We start from the raw sequence: 18,875 nt of genomic DNA, 5'->3' as shown, positions 1-18,875 counted from the left end.
GCCTTTGATATGCTGGAGCATTTTTAGCCTCTTAGTACTAAATATGTCAAAAGACGAGTTGTATTTTGTTTTGCAGGGAGGCTCCTGACTTAGTTTTCTTCTAACTGCTGTACTTCCCCTTCATCTAGCCTCCTCCAACATACAATCCACATAAGCCGGTCCCTTATCCGATACCTCCGTGCCGGCCACACGCAACTATCGCACCAAGTAAGCAGCAGTTCATACATTTTTTATTTTTTCTTCTTTTTGCCCTTTATTCTTAAGTAAATGTTGGTGTATGTACTTGGGAAAATTGGAGCACTTCTGAAATACGCTCTGATGAGTCTCATTCTGCCCACAGTGCCTTGGTCTACAGCCGCGCAGCAGCCAGTTTAGTTTAGGGCATTTACTTTTTGGTAAATTAATTATAGATTCTTTTTAATCATTATGAGTTTTTGCTTTGGTGAATCATCTTGAATCCCATTTCAGTAGTTGGTTTTCAAAGGTATCCTCAACTGTGTGTGCTTGACAGAAGAGGCAGATCATTTAAGGACGGCGGGATCTGCCCGCCATGCCGTTCAGTGAGCTCATGTCCGGAATGAGCCTGCAGTGGGAAATCACAATCTCCAGTTGTCTCATGTGATCTCAGCTTTCTCCTAACAGTAGACCCAAACCGCCACGTAAAAGGCAACTCTATTACGTAACAGTTTTAAAGATTAGATAGCTGTGTTAATACGGTTTGAACTCGTGGCCACAGAATGATACTAAATTATGGTTTTTTCCTCTAATTTTATTTTAGGTGCTTATAACAATGCAGGTCTGGTACCATTAGCCAACGTCATAGCTCCGGGTGTCCCCCCTCCACCTCCATATACTCCTAATCCAGTAGGAACAGGTAAAATCGTGTTGTTACGGGATGTTAAAAGTAAGAGCTTACTTAGACACAAATGTACGCTTGGAGGGAATAGTTGTTTGCCGTGGTGTGTCCTAACGGGAGAACGAGCTCACCCTGATGACGGATCTGAGTGTGATGTGCAGGTTCTACCAGAGCGGCCTTGGCCCACCTGTGCGAACATGAGCGAGCTAGAGACAGAGGAACGAGGAACAGTTGCGCGTGAGCAAGAAACTTTGAGAGGCTGTAGAAAAGTACAGTTGACTTAATGAGTATTACCATTTGGGCACATCACTCCTATGTGGGGAGGAAAAGCTTGTAAGAAGGTGCTCAGAGGGGCTTAAACCTCCCCTGGGTTTTCAGTTCACCATTTTCCTTTGAGTCTGTAGGGAACATGGGATTTAGCCTATATTTTCATTTGTGTTCTTTCACAAAAATGTAATATTTCACTTAGGTATTGTTTATTTGACTCCTCTGAGTTTTGTCTTGCTAAGGAAACCCTTCCCCATCCCAGCAGTATGAAAATGTCATCTGTATTTGCTAATTACTTTTATAGGGATTCTTTCTTAGCATATAGCTTTTAATCTACTCACGATTTATTTCTAGATATGTGTAGGGTAGGGATAGAACTTAATTTTTTTTTTTCTATCCTTCTCAGAGACCCAGAGTTACTTAATACCATTTATTAACAAATTCTTTTTTAATCACTAGAGTGATTCTGTTGTTTGCAGGCAGGTACTCCGATGAGAGTTGCTAAACAGTTTTTTCCAAAATTATCATTTTATTTCTCACCCTTGTTTATGGTACCTTTAGCCTTTAGAGTTTTGTATTTTTGCATAGACAAAGAGAAGCTAGGAAAGAAAAGCTGGAACTGTTTTATCTTGTTTCAGATCTTCTTAACCCTAGGCAGTCCAAGTTATCCGGGTCTTGTAAGACTCTTACGGCATCTGGAATTTATTTTCATGTAGGGGTGAAATAGAGGGTCTTCTTAATTTTTTTCCAGAGAGTAGCCCGTCATGCCAGCACCATTTATTAACTAATCTGTGTTCCCCATTGATTTGAAAGATGCAGTTGTCATGAGTTTTCATATACACATGTGGTTCTAAATCTGGATTCTTTATTCTGTTCCAGTCTAGTTATTTTATGTTATGATGATATGTTGATTTGATTAGCAGATTTATAGTGTGTTCTGATATCTGGTAAGGCTAGCTTTCTCTTACTATGTTTTCTATTTTTCTTACTATATTTGGAAATTTTTTTTTTCTATCTGAACATGAAGATCATTTTATGCAGTTAAAAACAGTTGAATGTATGTGTACGTGTGTGTGTGTGTATATATATATATATATATATATATTTCTAGTTACAGATATTAATGTTATATAATTTTATATCATTAATTATACATATAATTAATATGTAATTATATAATATATACAGTTCTATAAATTTAGAGAGATCTGACATTTTTATGATATTAAGTCTTACTATTCAATCCTGTGTCTGTCTTTATGTCAGGTGGTAGTGATTTTCCCCCAGGGCATATTTTATCTCTTTGAAGATTTTATAGTTTTCTTTATATAGGTTCTTTGCCTTAGGTTTGTCTCTAGGGATTTTAAAGGTATTTTTTATTAAAATTATAAATGGAATATTTCATTTGTACATGCTTATTACTAATTACTTATTCTACTTTTTTTTCTTGAAAGTCAATCTTGAGTTTTCTAGGTATAAAAAAATGTCAGCTGAGTTACACTTTAAGATAGTTCTTTCTTGCGTGGTGTTATTGGGTATTGTCCTTTTTGTTTTCATATTGTAGAAATAACATTATTTGATTTTATGTTTACGTTTACTTTTAATTTTTATTTTAGGGTTTTATTTTGTTGTTAGGTTAGTTGGTTTATAGATTACATATAGCTGGATTCTGATTTTTAAACCAGTGGGAATGAGGCTTAATAGGCATTTTCAGTCATCATAAAAATTGCATATTTGTTCTTAGTCCTTCCATCTTATTTTTGTATTCATTATTAATCTTTTGTCCCAGTTTTTCATTTCCCTTACTTTTGTTTACTTGTATTGGTCACACTGCTGTTTTATTTTTAATAGCTCCTCTCGCCTTACCCCACCCAAACTTAGAACTTTTGATCACTAGTGATTACTTTGGATTGTTAGTGGTTGTCAGTATACAAAAACTTAAGAAAGCTGCTCCCTGCTCCACTGACCTCACTCTCACTCTCCTTTTTCATCAATATGTGTGTTTTGTTGGAATACCATACGTGTTTCCTCCTGGGCCTCTGAACTTAACGGCCTCTTACTACTTCCTCTGTTCTCTGATCCTCGGTCCTGATGTGCTCATTGTGCTTTTCTGTGAGCAGAAAATTTCTCTAAGTACTTTTTAAAAAGGGCACATATACAGAGTTGTAGATGAAAAACTCAATTCCAGTTAACTTTCTCTTCTTTATTAGAACCTCAGTCTCCTTCTGTAAGCTTACAAAGAAAATATTCCTTATCTTTCGAATTCAGAAGTGTCTTTGATCTTGGAGTTCAGCTATTTATTTCATCAGGATGTCTAGGTGTGGATCTTAGCATTAATCTTTCACAGAACTCTGTAAGCCCTTTAGATATGAAACTTCAAGTCTTTAAAGCTTAGGAAAATTTTGTTTTCATTATTCCATTAGTTACTGCTTTTTCATCTGTTCTTTCTTTCTCCTTCTGGTACTTTTATTTTGCACTGTATTTGTTTTCTAAGTCTCTTACCTATTTATTTATATATCCTCTTTTTTTGTTGTATTTTTACCATTTTAAGTGTGATTTTGTTGTTGTTTCTTATTCCCAACTAAGCAACTTAGCTTTTATAATGTTATTTCTAATCTTCACCATTCTTTACATCTATTGATTTGGAATCAGATTTCTATATCTAAACGTTCACCTTCCCTGCTTATATTTTCTTGCATATTATGTGTGTGTGTGTGTGTGTGTGTGTGTGTGTATGTGTTCTCAGTTTGCATTACAAGTTTTTAAAGATTTTTTTCCTTTCATTGAATCTTTATTGATAGACACCATATGTTGTGGTTGTTTATTTGTACCAGGTTCCTTAGACAAGCTATAATCTTTTTTTGCTCACCACGTCAGAGCTTGCAGGTTCCTTCTGCGCCTTGTATCTGTCCCACTGTTTGTTTCTTGGGCATTTACTGTCAAGCTATGAGGTAATTTTCTTCCCGTTGAATCTTTGACTGATGGTCTAGTTAGGTCCTTTCCCGGGGGTGTGGGGGGGGGGAGTGTGCTCTTGGGTCTGTGTCACAGGCTTCAAGTCTACCTCCATTAGGGTGGTTCTCGGCAGCTCCTAGCATAGGGCCTTTTGCAGAAGTGTGAGTGCAACAGGAAAGCAGGGCCCCTTTCTTTCTGTTTGCTTGGATCGTCACACGGCCTGTGAGATCGCTCCCTCAGGTGGCAGTGGATTCTGTGCTCGGCATCCATTTCCCACCTCTAAGTCCTCCTGCGCTTGCTCCTGGGTGGCAGTCTCAGGCCATCACCTTTCCGGAAGGTGTTTTTAAATATGTCTGCAAAATATCAATGGTGATTTAAAGCCCGATAAGTTAAGGAGAAGTGGTGGGGGACGGAGGTTAGGGGTCAGTTGCTCATGATGCTGTCAATCTTCACTTTAGTTACTACCGTTGTCTCCATTTCCTTTCTCTCTCTATAAGCGTCTCTAAGTTGTTTTTCCTAACATAGAATGCATCCACATCCTGAGCTTCTCTTTTTTTGATGCCAATCTCTGGTTATTATGGTGGTGATTAACTTGAATAAAACTTGAAATCAACCTTTTTATTTATTTATTTTCATATAGAAAATGAAGACCTTTCCAGTCAGTCAAAACCTACACAAAATCAAAGTAAGTACCAAATTTGCTCCAGACATAGCTGAAGTCTGTCCCGGTTTTCTGCTCCGTTACCCACTGACAACAGTTTGAATTGAATGTATCTGGAATCTATGCTTTGGGGAAAGTTCCTACTTAACGAATTTAATCAATACTCGCTAAAAGTTGCTTGATAGTGGTACATTATATACACAAGGAAACGTACATATTAACTGGGTTTAAAATTAACCATATGCCCTTGTGTCTTATGTGAAAAACTTGCAATATAATGGGAGTGCTATGTGGCATTACGTTCCACATTCACTTTACATTATGTAATATTAGAAACCTCATTTTTGTTTTGATAGAAACACATAAGGTTTTTGATAAAAACCCTGTTTTCCAAGAGCTGTTTTAAGTACTCGTTTCAGATTTCATTATTTTCGTAAGTATTAGGGGTAGCGTAGTTTAGTGTAGAACAAAAAGTAAGGGTTGCCAAAGCAGAAAGCGGAATTGAAAAAGGAAGATGGAAAATGTCGCCAGCACGATGCCTGCAGGGGGCAGTAGAGCCACAACATTTTCTTCTTCCTCTGGATGAGGATCTTTGTGGTCAGGAAGGAGAGGCGAGCCCTCTGGTAGGAGACAAAACTTGGGCTCGGTTCTTGTGTAGCAAAGCAGCACATGAATCTAATCATCATAGGGCATAGTTAGGAGCCTCTGTGGGAGAGTTCTCGCCCCTGAGCAGGGTGCCTAAACAGGGCTTTTTAGCTGTGGCTTCTAAAGGAGGTAGCATAATGGGCTGGAAAACATGAGATGTCAGGACATCGTTTTCTTATCCTGGCTCTGGTGCTGCCTAGCTTTGTGACCATGTCATTTACCTTCGATGAAATGGAGGTTAAGGAAACTTGAGCCTTAATGTTCAGCTTCACTAATCTATTTTTGAAGGCAGTTAAGAGGCATAAGAACCAACGTTAGGAATAGCATACCTTGATTTCCTATGTTGTGAATGTTAGCATGAAATTAAGATTTTACTTGCCTTTTGAATAATATCAAGAAACGAAAAGATAAACTAGGATAGTGGTTAAGGATGTGGGTCTGGGGTTCAAATTTTGGTTCTATCACTTAATAGCTGCATGACCCTTTTAAAATTATTATTATGATAAGATCTCAAAGAGATCTACCCTCTTAAATTTTTTAGTACACAGTACAGCATTGTTAACTGTAGGCATAGTGTCATACAACAGATTTCTGGAATTTATTTATTAGCTTGCATAACTGAAACTTTATTCCCTATCTTTTTAAGTTTACTAACTTATTTTGAGAGGGAGAGGGCACGCATGTGTCCATGGGAGTGGGTGAGGGGCAGAGAGAGAGGGAGAGAGAATCCCAGACAGGCTCCATGCTGTTGTGCAGATCCTGGGCACGGGGCTTGAACTCATGAACCATGAGATCATGACCTGAGCCAAGATAAGAGTCGGACACCCAACCGACTGAGCCACCCAGGTGCCCTGAACCTTAATTCCCTTTGAAAACTACTTAATAGCTATATGATCTTCTAACAAATTGCTTTAACCACACCAAGCTGCAGATTGCCTGTCTGTAAGATGGGGTTTTTAGTACCTATCTCAGAGGGTTATGTGAAGACAAATGAAATGACAGACATAAAGTACTTGGCACAGTATCTACTGTTTTATGGTTGACACCCAAATTACGTGACAGGAAAGTAGTATTTATCATGGTATATTTTTGGAGTTTTTTCGATTTGTTGTTGTTTTTGTCACATTTTAACTGTAGGCACTACGATCAACAGTGCATGACTTTTGCTCTGTTATATAAAAAGATCTCCAGTCTTTCGGAGGCTGCTATAAAGAATGCTGTGGGACAGTTTGGTCTTATCTTATGATCTGTCATTAACTGCATGGTCCTCAGCATGTCATTGTATAAAATAGTGAATTCTCAAATATTTCCCAACCGATGTTGACCTAAATAAATTTTTAGTACATTATTTAGTACAAAACTAGGTATATATTCCTTGAGCTTCTGCTCATGAAACAAATGCCAACAAAAGTACAAATCCATTTTTCATATGTTCTCTAAATTTAAAATAGCTAGGCTTTCTTTTCTTGAAATGAAATTACTGGCAATGACATGAATATGGTACAGGCCTCTTGGTTTGAAGTGTATGTGTTTACATATTACTGTTTGTCAATTCTGCCATTTTTCCTTTTTTTAAAAAAAAGTTTATTTTTGAGAGAGAGAGCGTGAGTGGTGTAGGGGCGGAGAGAGAGGGAGAGAGAGAATCCAAAGCAGGCTCTGTGCTGTCAGCATGGAGCCCCATGTGGGTCTCGAACTCACCAAACCATGAGGTCATGACCTGAGCTGAAATCAAGAGTCGGACACTTAAGTAACTGAGCCACCCAGGCGGCCCTCTTTTTGAAACTACTGTAAATTTGTTCAGCCCAGTATAGCATCTTTTGGTCGTCTCTTAGTACGAATGGATTATGTGTATGTTATTTTCTTCCATTCTTTTCCTATGGTCCCTTCCCCACTATGATTCGTATAGTACATTACTTCATTGACCATGTCAACTTTTTTATGTAAGAGTCTTTATTATGCATAAACTTAAAAACTTGAATCTTAGCCCATGAAAATATCTTTCAGTTGATTATCACTGCAAAAGGAACATTCTCTGCATATAACTGAAACAGACTTCGATATGAGCGTGGCAGCAGACGATAGTTGTCATTAGGACTTCAGCAACCTAAGTCATGCTTTCCACTTGACACTAACAAGATCATCAAAGGCTAACATTGTCACTAAATTGATTCAGAGAGAAAGCACAGATCATCCCCCAAAATACTTACAGTAATTATTCGTAGAGTTTATCAGAATAAAAATGTGAGAGCCAATTATAGTACAGTTCTTCAGAGTAAGTCCTTGGATGGGTCTGGTAACTATAGTTGAGGTAATGGTGATATATCTAGTGTGGCAAACATTTATTAGATGCCATGCACAGCGCCAGGTGCTAAGGCTCTAAAGATGAATTAGATACGGCTTTTGCCCCTAAGGGAGCTCCTAGGACAAAGCAAATATTAGAGGTTGAGATTGAGTAGAGGAGGAGAGGAGGCAGTATGAGAAAATGCTTGGGAGAAAAAGCTGTATAGGTTATAAACTGGAATATCAAGTTCAACTCACCGAGTGGCCATAATACTGGAGAAATAGGCATGAATCCTGGAAGGCCTACAAGGAAAGTGATGTCCCAAAAGCTCCTAAGAGGGGCAATGGCTTGTTATTACTCTAGGTAAGTGGTTTGAAAGAATGAAAGGTAAAGTCAGTACACCAACACTAACCACAAAATAAATTTTTAATTTTTAAAAATTGGGAAAATGTGAAAAGAGAATTTGCTAATTTCTCAAGGCTTTCTCCGTGTGCATCGGAGGGCTCTTCTGAGCAGAGTCTAGATAGAAGACAGCTAGCTCTAACGGAGGCTCCGCAGTGCAGATCAGGGTCGTAGAGTCAAGCAACGTGGGTGCCAGAATAGCCCCTTACACCTGTCACTGGTTTTCTTTGTGTTTGTTAAATGTTACAGACATTTTGCTATTTCTCTTGGGTTACAATATGACACTTCAGCATGGTGACAGATTCTTGCCTCTTTCTTCCCTCCATAGCATTTTCTACCCCAGGAAGTCAACTCTTCTCTCCTCATGGTTCCAACCCTTCAACACCGGCTGCAACTCCAGTCCCCACCGCATCCCCAGTCAAAGCAGTAAATCATCCGTCAGCACTGGCAGCTGCTACCGTTTCTGGGATGAACATGCCGAATACTGTCCTCCCTGTGTTCCCGGGGCAGGTCTCCGCGGCCGTCCATACGCCTCAGCCAGCAACGCCAAATCCGACAGTCATCCGAACCCCTTCCTTGCCTGCGGCGCCCGTTACTTCCGTCCACAGCACAACTGCGGCTCCCGTCCCGTCCGTTTTCTCTGGCCTGGTTCCCCTGCCGGGTCCCCCTGCACCTTCCGTCCCAACCCCTCAGGCCACGTCCGCACCTCGGGCCGCTCCTGCTTCCAGCGAAACCTTCGCTTCTACGTCTGCCCCTTTCCCCGGCCTCCCCTTTGCTGCCACCTCTACCGCTGCTTCTACCAACAACCCGAATTCCGCCTCTCTGTCCTCAGTGTTTGCGGGCCTCCCCTTGCCCTTAACACCCACATCCCAAGGCGTGTCCAAACCTGCCCCTCCTGTACTTGCCGGCGGCTCTGCCCCCAGCGTGGCTTGTCCCCTCGGTGCAAACAGTCCTCTTCTGTCTGCTTTAAAAGGCTTTCTGACCTCAAATGACACCAGTTTAATCAACTCATCCGCTCTGTCCTCTGCTGTTACAAGTGGGCTGGCTTCACTGTCTTCTCTGACTCACCCGAACCCTGACTCCCCCGCTCCAGGCCCCAGCAAGTGCTACGCCCCCTCGGCCGTGCCCGCCGCGCAGAGGTCGTCCACCCCCGGGTTGGCCATGTTCCCGGGCCCGCCGGCTACCGTGGCCAACTCGGCCTCCACGCCATCTACTTTGCCCGCACATTCTCCCCTGGTGACGCCGGCGTCGTGTCCCGCCTCCGTGCCGGTCAGCGGGGGCTCGTCGGCTCCGCTCTTGCAGGGCCCCCACCCGGGTAACTCGGAGCTGCACGGCGCGTCCGCCCCCGCCGTCACCACCCTCCCTGTCATGATCAAAACCGAGCCCACGAGCCCCACTCCCTCGGCCTTCAAAGGCCCGTCTCACTCGGCGAATCCCCCCCACGGCACTTTAGGTTTGGGGGCGCTGGGCCGCGCGTACACGTCCGCGTCGGTGCCCATCACTCTGTCTACTTGCCTTAACCCCGCTCTGTCGGGCCTCCCCAGCTTGCCCGCCCCCCTGAACGTGTCCAACCCGCTCTCGTCCATCGCCCTGCCGCCGCACGCTTCCTCCGCGCCCATCACTCCGGTGTTCACGGCTCTTCCTCCGTTCACATCTCTGACCAGTAATTTCCCTCTAACTGGCAACCCGTCTCTCAACCCCTCCGTGTCTCTTCCAGGGTCGTTACTAGCCACCTCGTCTGCGGCGGTCACGTCCACGCCCGTGCCCGCCGCCAGCTCCACCGCAGCCGTGCTCCCGGGGCTTGCGGCCTCGGCGCCGGCCTCGGCGGCCCCTTTCCCCCTTAACCTGTCCACCGCCGTCCCCTCCCTCTTCTCGGTGACGCAGGGACCTCTGCCGGCCTCAAACCCCTCGTACCCCGGCTTCTCCGTCTCCAACACCCCCAGCGTCGCCCCCGCGCTCCCCTCGTTCCCGGGGCTGCAGGCGCCGTCCACGGTGGCCGCCGTCGCCCCGCTGCCCGTCGCTGCCACGACCCCGTCCCCGGCTCCCGTCCTCCCGGGATTCGCCTCAGCGTTTAGCTCCAATTTCAACTCTGCTCTCGTTGCCCAGGCCGGGTACGTGGCTCGTGCGTGGGGAGGCTGCGGTCGTTCTTGGCCCACCTTGTGGTTTAGAGTCTTCCGAGCAAAATCTCATTGTTCGCTGCCGCCACAGTCTGGTTTTTCCGGGCCGGAGCTTCAGTACCCAGGGCACGGGGAGCTCTGCAGCCACGTTGAGAGCAGCGTGTGCAATATCAACGCCCGCACAGGCAGTTGTAGTGTTTGTCATGTGTCGTCATTATAAACCAGCGGGAAGTATTCTATGCAAAACACAGACTTCCTGAATTCAGAATAACATACTGTGTACGAGAAAGTACATTTGCTATCAGTGAGTGGCTGACTTTTAGGGTTCCTTCCAACAGAGAAATTTAAAGTTCGTTTTACGTCTTAAGGTGGTATTTGACAGATATAGAAGCAATAGCTTTTGTCTTCGCCGCATTTTGACCTATTCTTCTGTCTATTGTTTTAGCCTGTCATCTGGCCTTCAAGCTGCAGGCAGTTCTGTTTTCCCAGGCCTGCTGTCCCTCCCAGGTATCCCCGGGTTCTCCCAGAATCCTTCCCAGTCATCCTTGCAGGAATTACAGCATAATGCAGCTGCACAGTCTGCCTTGTTACAGCAGGTAAGCAGGCAGGGTCCACCGGGAGTTCAATGGCAAGACCCGGAGGTGGCTTCTGTAGTGGTGACCTGGCTGTGCAATAATGGTAGCCCAACGTTGGCCACAAAATGGCTCGTAGCAGAATGTTAGCAGACTTATGATTAATCTCCCCAAATGTGCAGATTATCCTCGTTCTCCTTCAGGAGAGTAACAAAGGTGCCGGGGTCTATTCGTCTGTATGAATTCTTTTCCCGCTTTGAGACTTTCAGATCTTAGTTTAGAGCTTACAAATGGAATCTTGATATGTGTCCGTTAAATTTGAGCTGGTCTTTTATAATTTAAGCTGAAATAATGGACCATTAAAGCATATTTTCTCTAGAAAACTTACTGACTTTTTGGAAAGAATATGAAGTCTTTCAGTGGTATCTCCCATTGCCTCCAGCATCTGAAGTATTTTGAACGTTTATTAAAAATTTCGGGAGAATAAGCAGACTTAATCTTGCCCCAGTGTTTTGTTTTGTTTTGTTTTGTTTTGTTGTTTTTTTGTTCTTTCCCATTCTAAATCTCTGTGGTGGGGTGTAAGCAAAAGCAAGTACAGACTTGAATGAATTTGGCACTTGCTAACCTGCACCTTCTTTCTATCAGGTCCATTCAGCTTCGGCTCTGGAAAGCTATTCAGCTCAGCCAGATGGATTTCCTAGTTATCCTTCGACACCAGGAACACCATTCTCTTTACAACCAGGCTTGTCCCAAAGTGGGTGGCAGTGAATATATTTTCATTTGTATTCTCCTCCGGAGCGACATCGGATATGCCTAAGGACTGCAGTGAACAATCTGACTAATGCGAGGTTGGCTGACATTCTCAGAAAATGAGAATGAGGATAATCTTGGGGAAATTGGGATAAGAGTTTAAAACAATGACGATTGCATTTTTTAATGGTTTTAAGTATGAACACTCCCCCATGTAAATATGCTGATGACGAACTGTACGGAGAATAGTATTAAAAAGGTGTTCGGGGACTTTTCATCTCCCACCCTATGAAATTTTGAGTCATGTATGTGATCTGTGTGGGAAGAATACTAAAGAGGAGGTTGAACTCTTTATAGCCGAATACAGCCTTAAATCTGCTTGTATAGCATCCACTGACAGAAGTAATAGTTGTGCCTCAGACTCATGGGTTGCATTTGGCCCTGGGGGCATTACTGCCCTTGGAATGCATGAGTGGTTCCCGTTAGCATCTTTGGAACGCAGTACTCCGTATGTAGCCACAGAAGGGAACTTGAAACCCACCGTTATTTCTAACTTCTGACATTTATGCGCAAACATTTACTGCTGAATTTAACTTAATATATTTCAGGTAAGTGAAAATGGTGCTTAATATAGTCTTTAGAATGACTTTCAGGTGTTTTCGACTAAAAATGTATCCAGAACTACTTTCTTACAGAAACGCAAGTAAGGCTTGTGATGATTGGCCTTCGACACTTATTTCTTAATCTCAGCAGTATCCGAGCGAGTGAGGGACATTTGACTGACCATAGGGCCACCTCTATTACTCATTGTACTCCGGAAGCTCTTGGTGAATGTTTACAATCATGGGACATAGTATTTCTGTTTGTACTTCAAGTCCAACGCTTCTCCAAAAGTCTGATGTGACAACCAATAGAGAAGACTTGCTCTGTTAGTAAACATGAAGTGTGTGCTCTAAGGGTCTGTGGTAGCATCGAATGTGAGTGAATGTCATTCATTAACGGGAAGAACTGCCACATTCGGGGGGGCGGGGGTGGGGGGTAGTAGGGAGAATGATTTTCAATCTTAAAAGTGTAAACTATAGAATCTACTGTAGTACATTTCAGCATCTAGAAGTTTTACTTTTATAAAGATGGTGTCTGGAAGATGTTGCTAATGTATTTTCCTTGAACACGGGGAACAAACTTTTTAAGTATATTAATAAATATTCCTGTATGGTTAGTTTTTAACAATTTTTTAAAATAAACTTTATGGATATGACAAATACTTTATAAGTGTTTTATTAAGTGCTTTGACAGGCTTTTTAATTGTTCATATACGCTAATACATAGAGCATAATTTTATCCAAATTCAGTTGAAACTCCGCATAGACTACTGATTGCTCAGTCCTTTAAATGGTATCTTACGTGAAAGTTCTATTATAACCAACACTAGAAACAAGCTATTGATGCCTTAAATTATCTGCAAACAAAGAACGTAACTGCATAGTTACTCCGATGCCAGTTGCTGGAAGTTGTCATTTGTTCTAAGTTTACACTTATAAAAATTTTTAAAGATTATATTTTTTTTATATGTTGACCACCCAAAAAAATTTGCTGAATGAGTAATCGCTCTATAGTGCTTCCTGCTGCCAGGTTTAGTTTACCATGCAACGAGCCCCTATTCTCACAGCAAAGGAGCTATGTCCTGTTCATCTTTCAGATGCATTCCTGGCCTCTTGTGCATATCAGGCACTTCAAGGTTTATATAAAAATGGAGATGGGGCGCCTGGGTGGCGCAGTCGGTTAAGCGTCCGACTTCAGCCAGGTCACGATCTCGCGCTCCGTGAGTTCGAGCCCCGCGTCAGGCTCTGGGCTGATGGCTCAGAGCCTGGAGCCTGTTTCCGATTCTGTGTCTCCCTCTCTCTCTGCCCCACCCCCGTTCATGCTCTGTCTCTCTCTGTCCCAAAAATAAATAAACGTTGAAAAAAAAAAATTAAAAAATGGAGAGAACATTTCTGGAGCACTTGTAATAATGACTGGGGTCTGGGCTTATGTATCTCATAACCCTCTGAAGGAAGTACTAGCAACTTCATTAACCAGATAAATAAGACAAGATGTAAGTCCAACAGCGAGTAAATGGTAAATTTGAACCACGCATTTAATACCAATACGAGGGTACTTGTATTACCAAGTGCTTTGAAAATACATAGGAGAGGGGCGCCAGGGTGGCTCAGTGGGTTAGGCATTGACTCTTGATTTCGGCTCAGACCAAGATCTCACAGTTCGTGAGTTTGAGCCCCGTGTCAGGCTCTGCGCCTGCTTGAGATTTTCTCTCTCTCTTCTCTGCCCTTCCCCCACTTGTGCTCCTTCTCTGTCTCTCTCTCTCTCAAAATAAATAAGATTTCAAATAACTATTAAGGAGAGAAGGTGAGTACCTTTCTGCCTGAGGGAGTCCAGAAAGCCTTCTTAGTGACCTAAAAAGTCTTAGGATGAGTAAGAAATAACATCCCTCATGGAGCCCCAGTGTGACAGACTAGGACAACAATATCATCCTGTAACTGGACGGAGTTTGAATGAAGTTTGTAGTTTGGGAGACTCGAAAAAGCAAGGGGCCTGATTGTAAACCATGCTAAGGGTTTGGGCCTTTGTTAGGGGTCAGCAGTTTGAAATAGAAAGCACTTTGCAAAAAATCACTTAGGCTGCAGCACGGAGGTTGGATTAGAGGTAGAACACTGGATGGTTTTTACCGAAATCTAAAAACGAAGATGATGAAGATCTGCATTATGAAAGGGATTAATGTGCCCTTGAACGTAGGGAAATGTACCTCTTCATTCTCTTTCCATAAAGCCCCACAGTCTCTGTGGGATTTGCAAACACTGTTAATTCATATAATCGGTTAACCTTAATTTTAAGCCTTAACACTTGAATCTAGTCAACACTTGGTGAATCTAGTCAAGACTTTATTCCCTCCAAGCCTCATCCTAGATGAGAACGGGCATTGTTGTTTGTGGTGTCCACAGATTGTTAGTGTGGCTACATTGAGGCACAGGTTATGCTCCCATCACAAGTGTATTGCAGGGGTGACGGTGAGACCTGTACCATTTCTTGTAGGCTCATGAGTTCAAAGTGGATGGAACAAGACTTTTCAATATTAGAAACAATTAAGGAATACTATCTTTTACATCACTTGAACAAATAAAAATCAATGAACTTTCTAGGATTTAACTTCTAGGGCCCTACAGCCAATTGCTTGAAGAAATTGGATTCCAAAGATTACTGGTGGGGACTTTGTGACATATGTCCATATTCAAGTGGAGATCAAAGAAGTCCAACTGAAAGACTGACCATGACAACTGTGGGTTGAGCCAAAGTTGTTTTTAAAAAGGGCTACCTTGGGGCGCCTGGGTGGCAGAGTTGGTTAAGCATCTGACTCTTGGCTTCGGCTCAGGTCATGATCTCAGGATCATGAGATTGAGCCCTGGGTCAGGGTCTGCGGTGAGTGTGGAGCCTGCTTGGGGTCCTCTTCCTCTTTCTCGGTGTCCCCTCTGCTCGTGCTCACTCCCTGTCCCTCTCTCTAAAAAAAAAATAATAAAATAATAAAAAGGGCTACCTTGAAGATTATGACAGACCTTGGAGGAACTAAGGCGATTGGTAGTAGGAGGAATCACATGTGAAATTCCTTAAAGTAAAATTTATTGACTTAAAAAGACTTCAAATCAAATTTAATGAGCCTTTGTTGTTCCTAAAGATGACACAAGACTAGTAAACAAATGTCCCATTTGGGTCAGTTAAGAGATAAAATATTGGGCAACACTGGCAAGTCAGTTGCGAAAGGAGATCAAAATTAAAGTATTCCCAGGTCCTTGTATTCAGGAGGGGCATTTTGATACTAAGTAAATATTTAAATTTCTAATTTAATTTATATCTGGTAAAAGTTTTATAGTACGAGTTAAAAGCCATTGGTGTTTTTATTTTTTTTTTTTAATTTTTTTTTAACGTTTATTTACTTTTGGGACAGAGAGAGACAGAGCATGAACGGGGGAGGGGCAGAGAGAGAGGGAGACACAGAATCCGAAACAGGCTCCAGGCTCTGAGCCGTCAGTCCAGAGCCCGACGCAGGGCTCGAACTCACGGACCACGAGCTCCTGACCTGAGTCAAAGTCGGACGTTTAACCGACTGAGCCACCCAAGCGCCCCGCCATTGGTGTTTTTAACTCCTAATTGGTACAGAGGGAAAGTGGAGGAAGATAAAACACCAAGAACAAGGCACAGAAAAGTGGAAGAAACCAGCACATGGGGAGATGTCATACTGTATGTTGGTTTCACAACACTTGGAAATGGAAAGGAGGCGGGAAGCTCAGAAGGCTTTTCAGCCTCATTCTACTGCATAGACTCTTCCAAGAGAATATGAGGAAACGTTCCTCAACTCACTGTTACAGACCAATTTAATACTAAAACTCAGACAAGCGTAGTATGAGAAAGAAAAAATGCAAGTCAGGGGCGCCTGGGTGGCTCAGTCCACTCAGTTGAGCGTCCGACTTCGGCTCAGGTCATGGTCTGGTGGTCTGCGAGTTTGAGCCCTGCGTCGGGCTCTCTGCTGACAGCTCGGAGCTTGAAGCCTGCTTCGGATTCTCTGTCTCCCTCTCTCTCTCTCTCTCTGCCCCTCCCGTGCTCATGCTCTGTCTCTCTCTCTCTCTGTCATAAGTAAACATTAAAAAAATTTTTTTTAAAGAAAAAATGCAAGTCAACTTTACTCAAGAAAATAGTGAAATATAAAATACTAGCACAAATTTATTCCTAAGAAATGATACACCATAATCAAGTTGGATTTGCGCCAGGGGTAAGGGATAGATTTATTAGCAGTAAAGCAAAGATAAAATTAAATGTTCAGTCATCACTAACAAATGGAGAGAAACCATTTTCTCAGTCTATAAAAAATGGTTAATGAAACTCAATCACAATAATGGTTAAAAAACATACACTTAGCAAACCAGGAAAAGAAGGAAACTTTATCAGGTAAGGAAATCTATAAAAATAGAGCACACATTATTCATAACTGGAATTTTATAAAAATCCCTTTAAAATCAGAGACTGGTCAAGTAAAATGCAATTCAGCATTGTACTACACACTCTAATGTGCTAAGGTACAAAAAAGAAATAAAACATAATTGGAAAAGAAGATATAAAGCTTAGTGAGATTTAAAAATATATATTCAAAAGTCAGTTGCATTTTCAAATATGAGGAACAGCAAAAAATGCCATTCAAACAAAGGGAAATGCCAGGCAATGGAATACTACTCAGCACTGAAAAAAGAGGAGGTGTCAGGCTATTAAAAGACATAGTGGAACTTTTAATGTATAATACTAAGTGAAAAGCCAATCTGAAAAACCTTCCCTATGATTCTACCTAAGTGACATTCTGGAAAAGGAAAAGAAAACCATGGACAGAGTGGAAAGGCCCATGGTTGCTAGAGTTTGCGGGGTGGGGGGGGCAGGGAAGGATACAGAGGTGGAGGGAAGAGGAGTTTTTAGGGCAGTGAAAGTAGTCTGTATGATACTATAGTGATGGATGACATCCTCCTGATAGTATACATTTTTGCAAACTCGCGGAATGTACATCAAGAGTGAATCCTAATGCAAACTCTAATGAGTACGGAGAATTTTTTTTTAACTATATGACAATCATTAAAGAGAAATTATTTAAATGGAGGATCCACAATCATCATGGTTACAAATAATACATACTCTTCTCAAGACCATGAAGAACCTGCTCTACCAAACACCAAGACTTATTGGGCCTTAGAAACTAAGACAATGAAGAATTCATTGGAGATAACCAAAATGATAGTGGAATATAATAAGGAAACCGTGAAAACCCACTCGTAGGGAACTAATTTATAACTGGCATGGAAGATCAGTTAGATATTTGACTATTTGTTTATCAGGTGCTGTGATAACTGGTTATTTCTGTGAAAGAAAATTAAAATGGATCCCTACACTGTGCCATGCCCAAAAAGCAACTCTAGGTAGATTAAAGACTTAAAGTCAAAAAGAACAAATAACTCTTAAAGCTTTCAAAGAAAATACAGGAGGAGCACCTGGGTGGCTCAGTCGGTTGAGCGTCCGACTTTGGCTCAGGTCGTGATCTCACAGTCCGTGGGTTCGAGCCCCGCGTTGGGCTCTGTGCTGACAGCTCAGAGCCTGGAGCCTGCTTTGGATTCTGTGTGTGTGTGTCTCTCTCTCTGTTCTCTCCTGCTCACGCTCTGTCTCTCTCTCTCAAATAAATAAACATTAAAAATGTAAAAAATAATAAAACATAAGAGCATATCCTTAAGACCATAGAAAGGGAAGGATTTTTAAATAAGGTGTACCAAGCACTAAATATATTGAAGCTTCCTATATTTGATATCATAGGCATCATTAAAAAGGTGAAAAGATAAGCCACAATGGGGAGAATTATATTTACCACTCATGTAACTATCAAGAATCAATATATATTTTGATATATATTGATATCTATGTATGTATATAGAAAGGGGATGAAGCTTAGGAAGAATACTCAAATAGCTTTAATGGTGTTGGTTATGTTCTAGTTTTGAGTTGGGTAGTATATTTATTGCCCCTTTTATTCAATAAATACACGCACACATTATATACATACACACATTGTATATATTATTCCACATGCATCATCAAAATTTCTGTAACAAAAATCTATTTAATAGAATGCTTTCTAACGGGTAGAATATTTCATTGGTGGGGGGGTATATTTGGGTAGAGATATTTCATCAGCTGACAGTTGAAAATACTTATTATTCTGGAGAGAAGTCTAGGCCAGATTGGCAATTTGGGGAGTTATCGCTACATAAATATCCATACGGATCTGCAGACTTCATTCGTTATTTAGAGATGTGGAAATTCAAGAATTGTATACACGAGAATGAATAAAATAGAATGGATGATATATACTGGTGAAAAGTTAATGAAATCAGAGCACTTCAACGTTTAAAGAAAAGGGAACATTTTCCTAAGGGAGTAGGAAATGTCCTGGAATGTATTTGTGCATCTTAGCAAGAAACGATGGTGGGTGACCAGTGGTGGGAGAGCATTCCTGAAACCTGAAGCTTGGGGAAGAAGACAGGTCTACGGCTAGAAGGAGTTGTTTCAAGATAGCGTTTGTGCTCTACGATGAACATTCAAGGAAAATCAAATATACATATTTAGGGACATCTTGCATATCAGGAGCTGGAATGGAATTAGGGCTTCTACACACATAGCTGTCCGAAAACAAACAAACAAGTAAACAAACAAAAACCAAACAACTGTCCTCATTCAGGACTTTGCCCTAGTTCGGTACTTGACAGAATGAAAATGTAGAAACACACGGGAAAAT

The 18,875-nt window shown here is 41.8% G+C and overlaps 1 protein-coding gene and 1 pseudogene across 1 annotated transcript in view; both read left to right on the top strand.

The window, feature by feature from the left end:
- Positions 1-12,765, top strand: part of PROSER1 (proline and serine rich 1) — a 28,183-nt gene extending 15,418 nt beyond the window's left edge. Inside the window, exons 8-13 of the mRNA XM_047878781.1 lie at positions 129-207; positions 779-874; positions 4,716-4,760; positions 8,393-10,175; positions 10,627-10,777; positions 11,399-12,765. Coding sequence (XP_047734737.1) covers positions 129-207; positions 779-874; positions 4,716-4,760; positions 8,393-10,175; positions 10,627-10,777; positions 11,399-11,521 — 2,277 coding nt within the window. The 3' untranslated portion in view covers positions 11,522-12,765. The remainder of the gene's footprint in view (positions 1-128; positions 208-778; positions 875-4,715; positions 4,761-8,392; positions 10,176-10,626; positions 10,778-11,398) is intronic.
- A 1,689-nt stretch (positions 12,766-14,454) lies between these two features.
- On the top strand, positions 14,455-14,586 carry LOC125147506 (uncharacterized; annotated as a pseudogene).
- The last annotated feature ends 4,289 nt before the right edge of the window (positions 14,587-18,875 follow it).

Source organism: Prionailurus viverrinus, chromosome A1, assembly GCF_022837055.1.
Source record: "Prionailurus viverrinus isolate Anna chromosome A1, UM_Priviv_1.0, whole genome shotgun sequence".
Lineage (NCBI taxonomy): Eukaryota > Metazoa > Chordata > Mammalia > Carnivora > Felidae > Prionailurus > Prionailurus viverrinus.
Note: the sequence above shows the minus strand (reverse complement) of the source record. Positions and strands in the feature narration are given on the sequence as shown.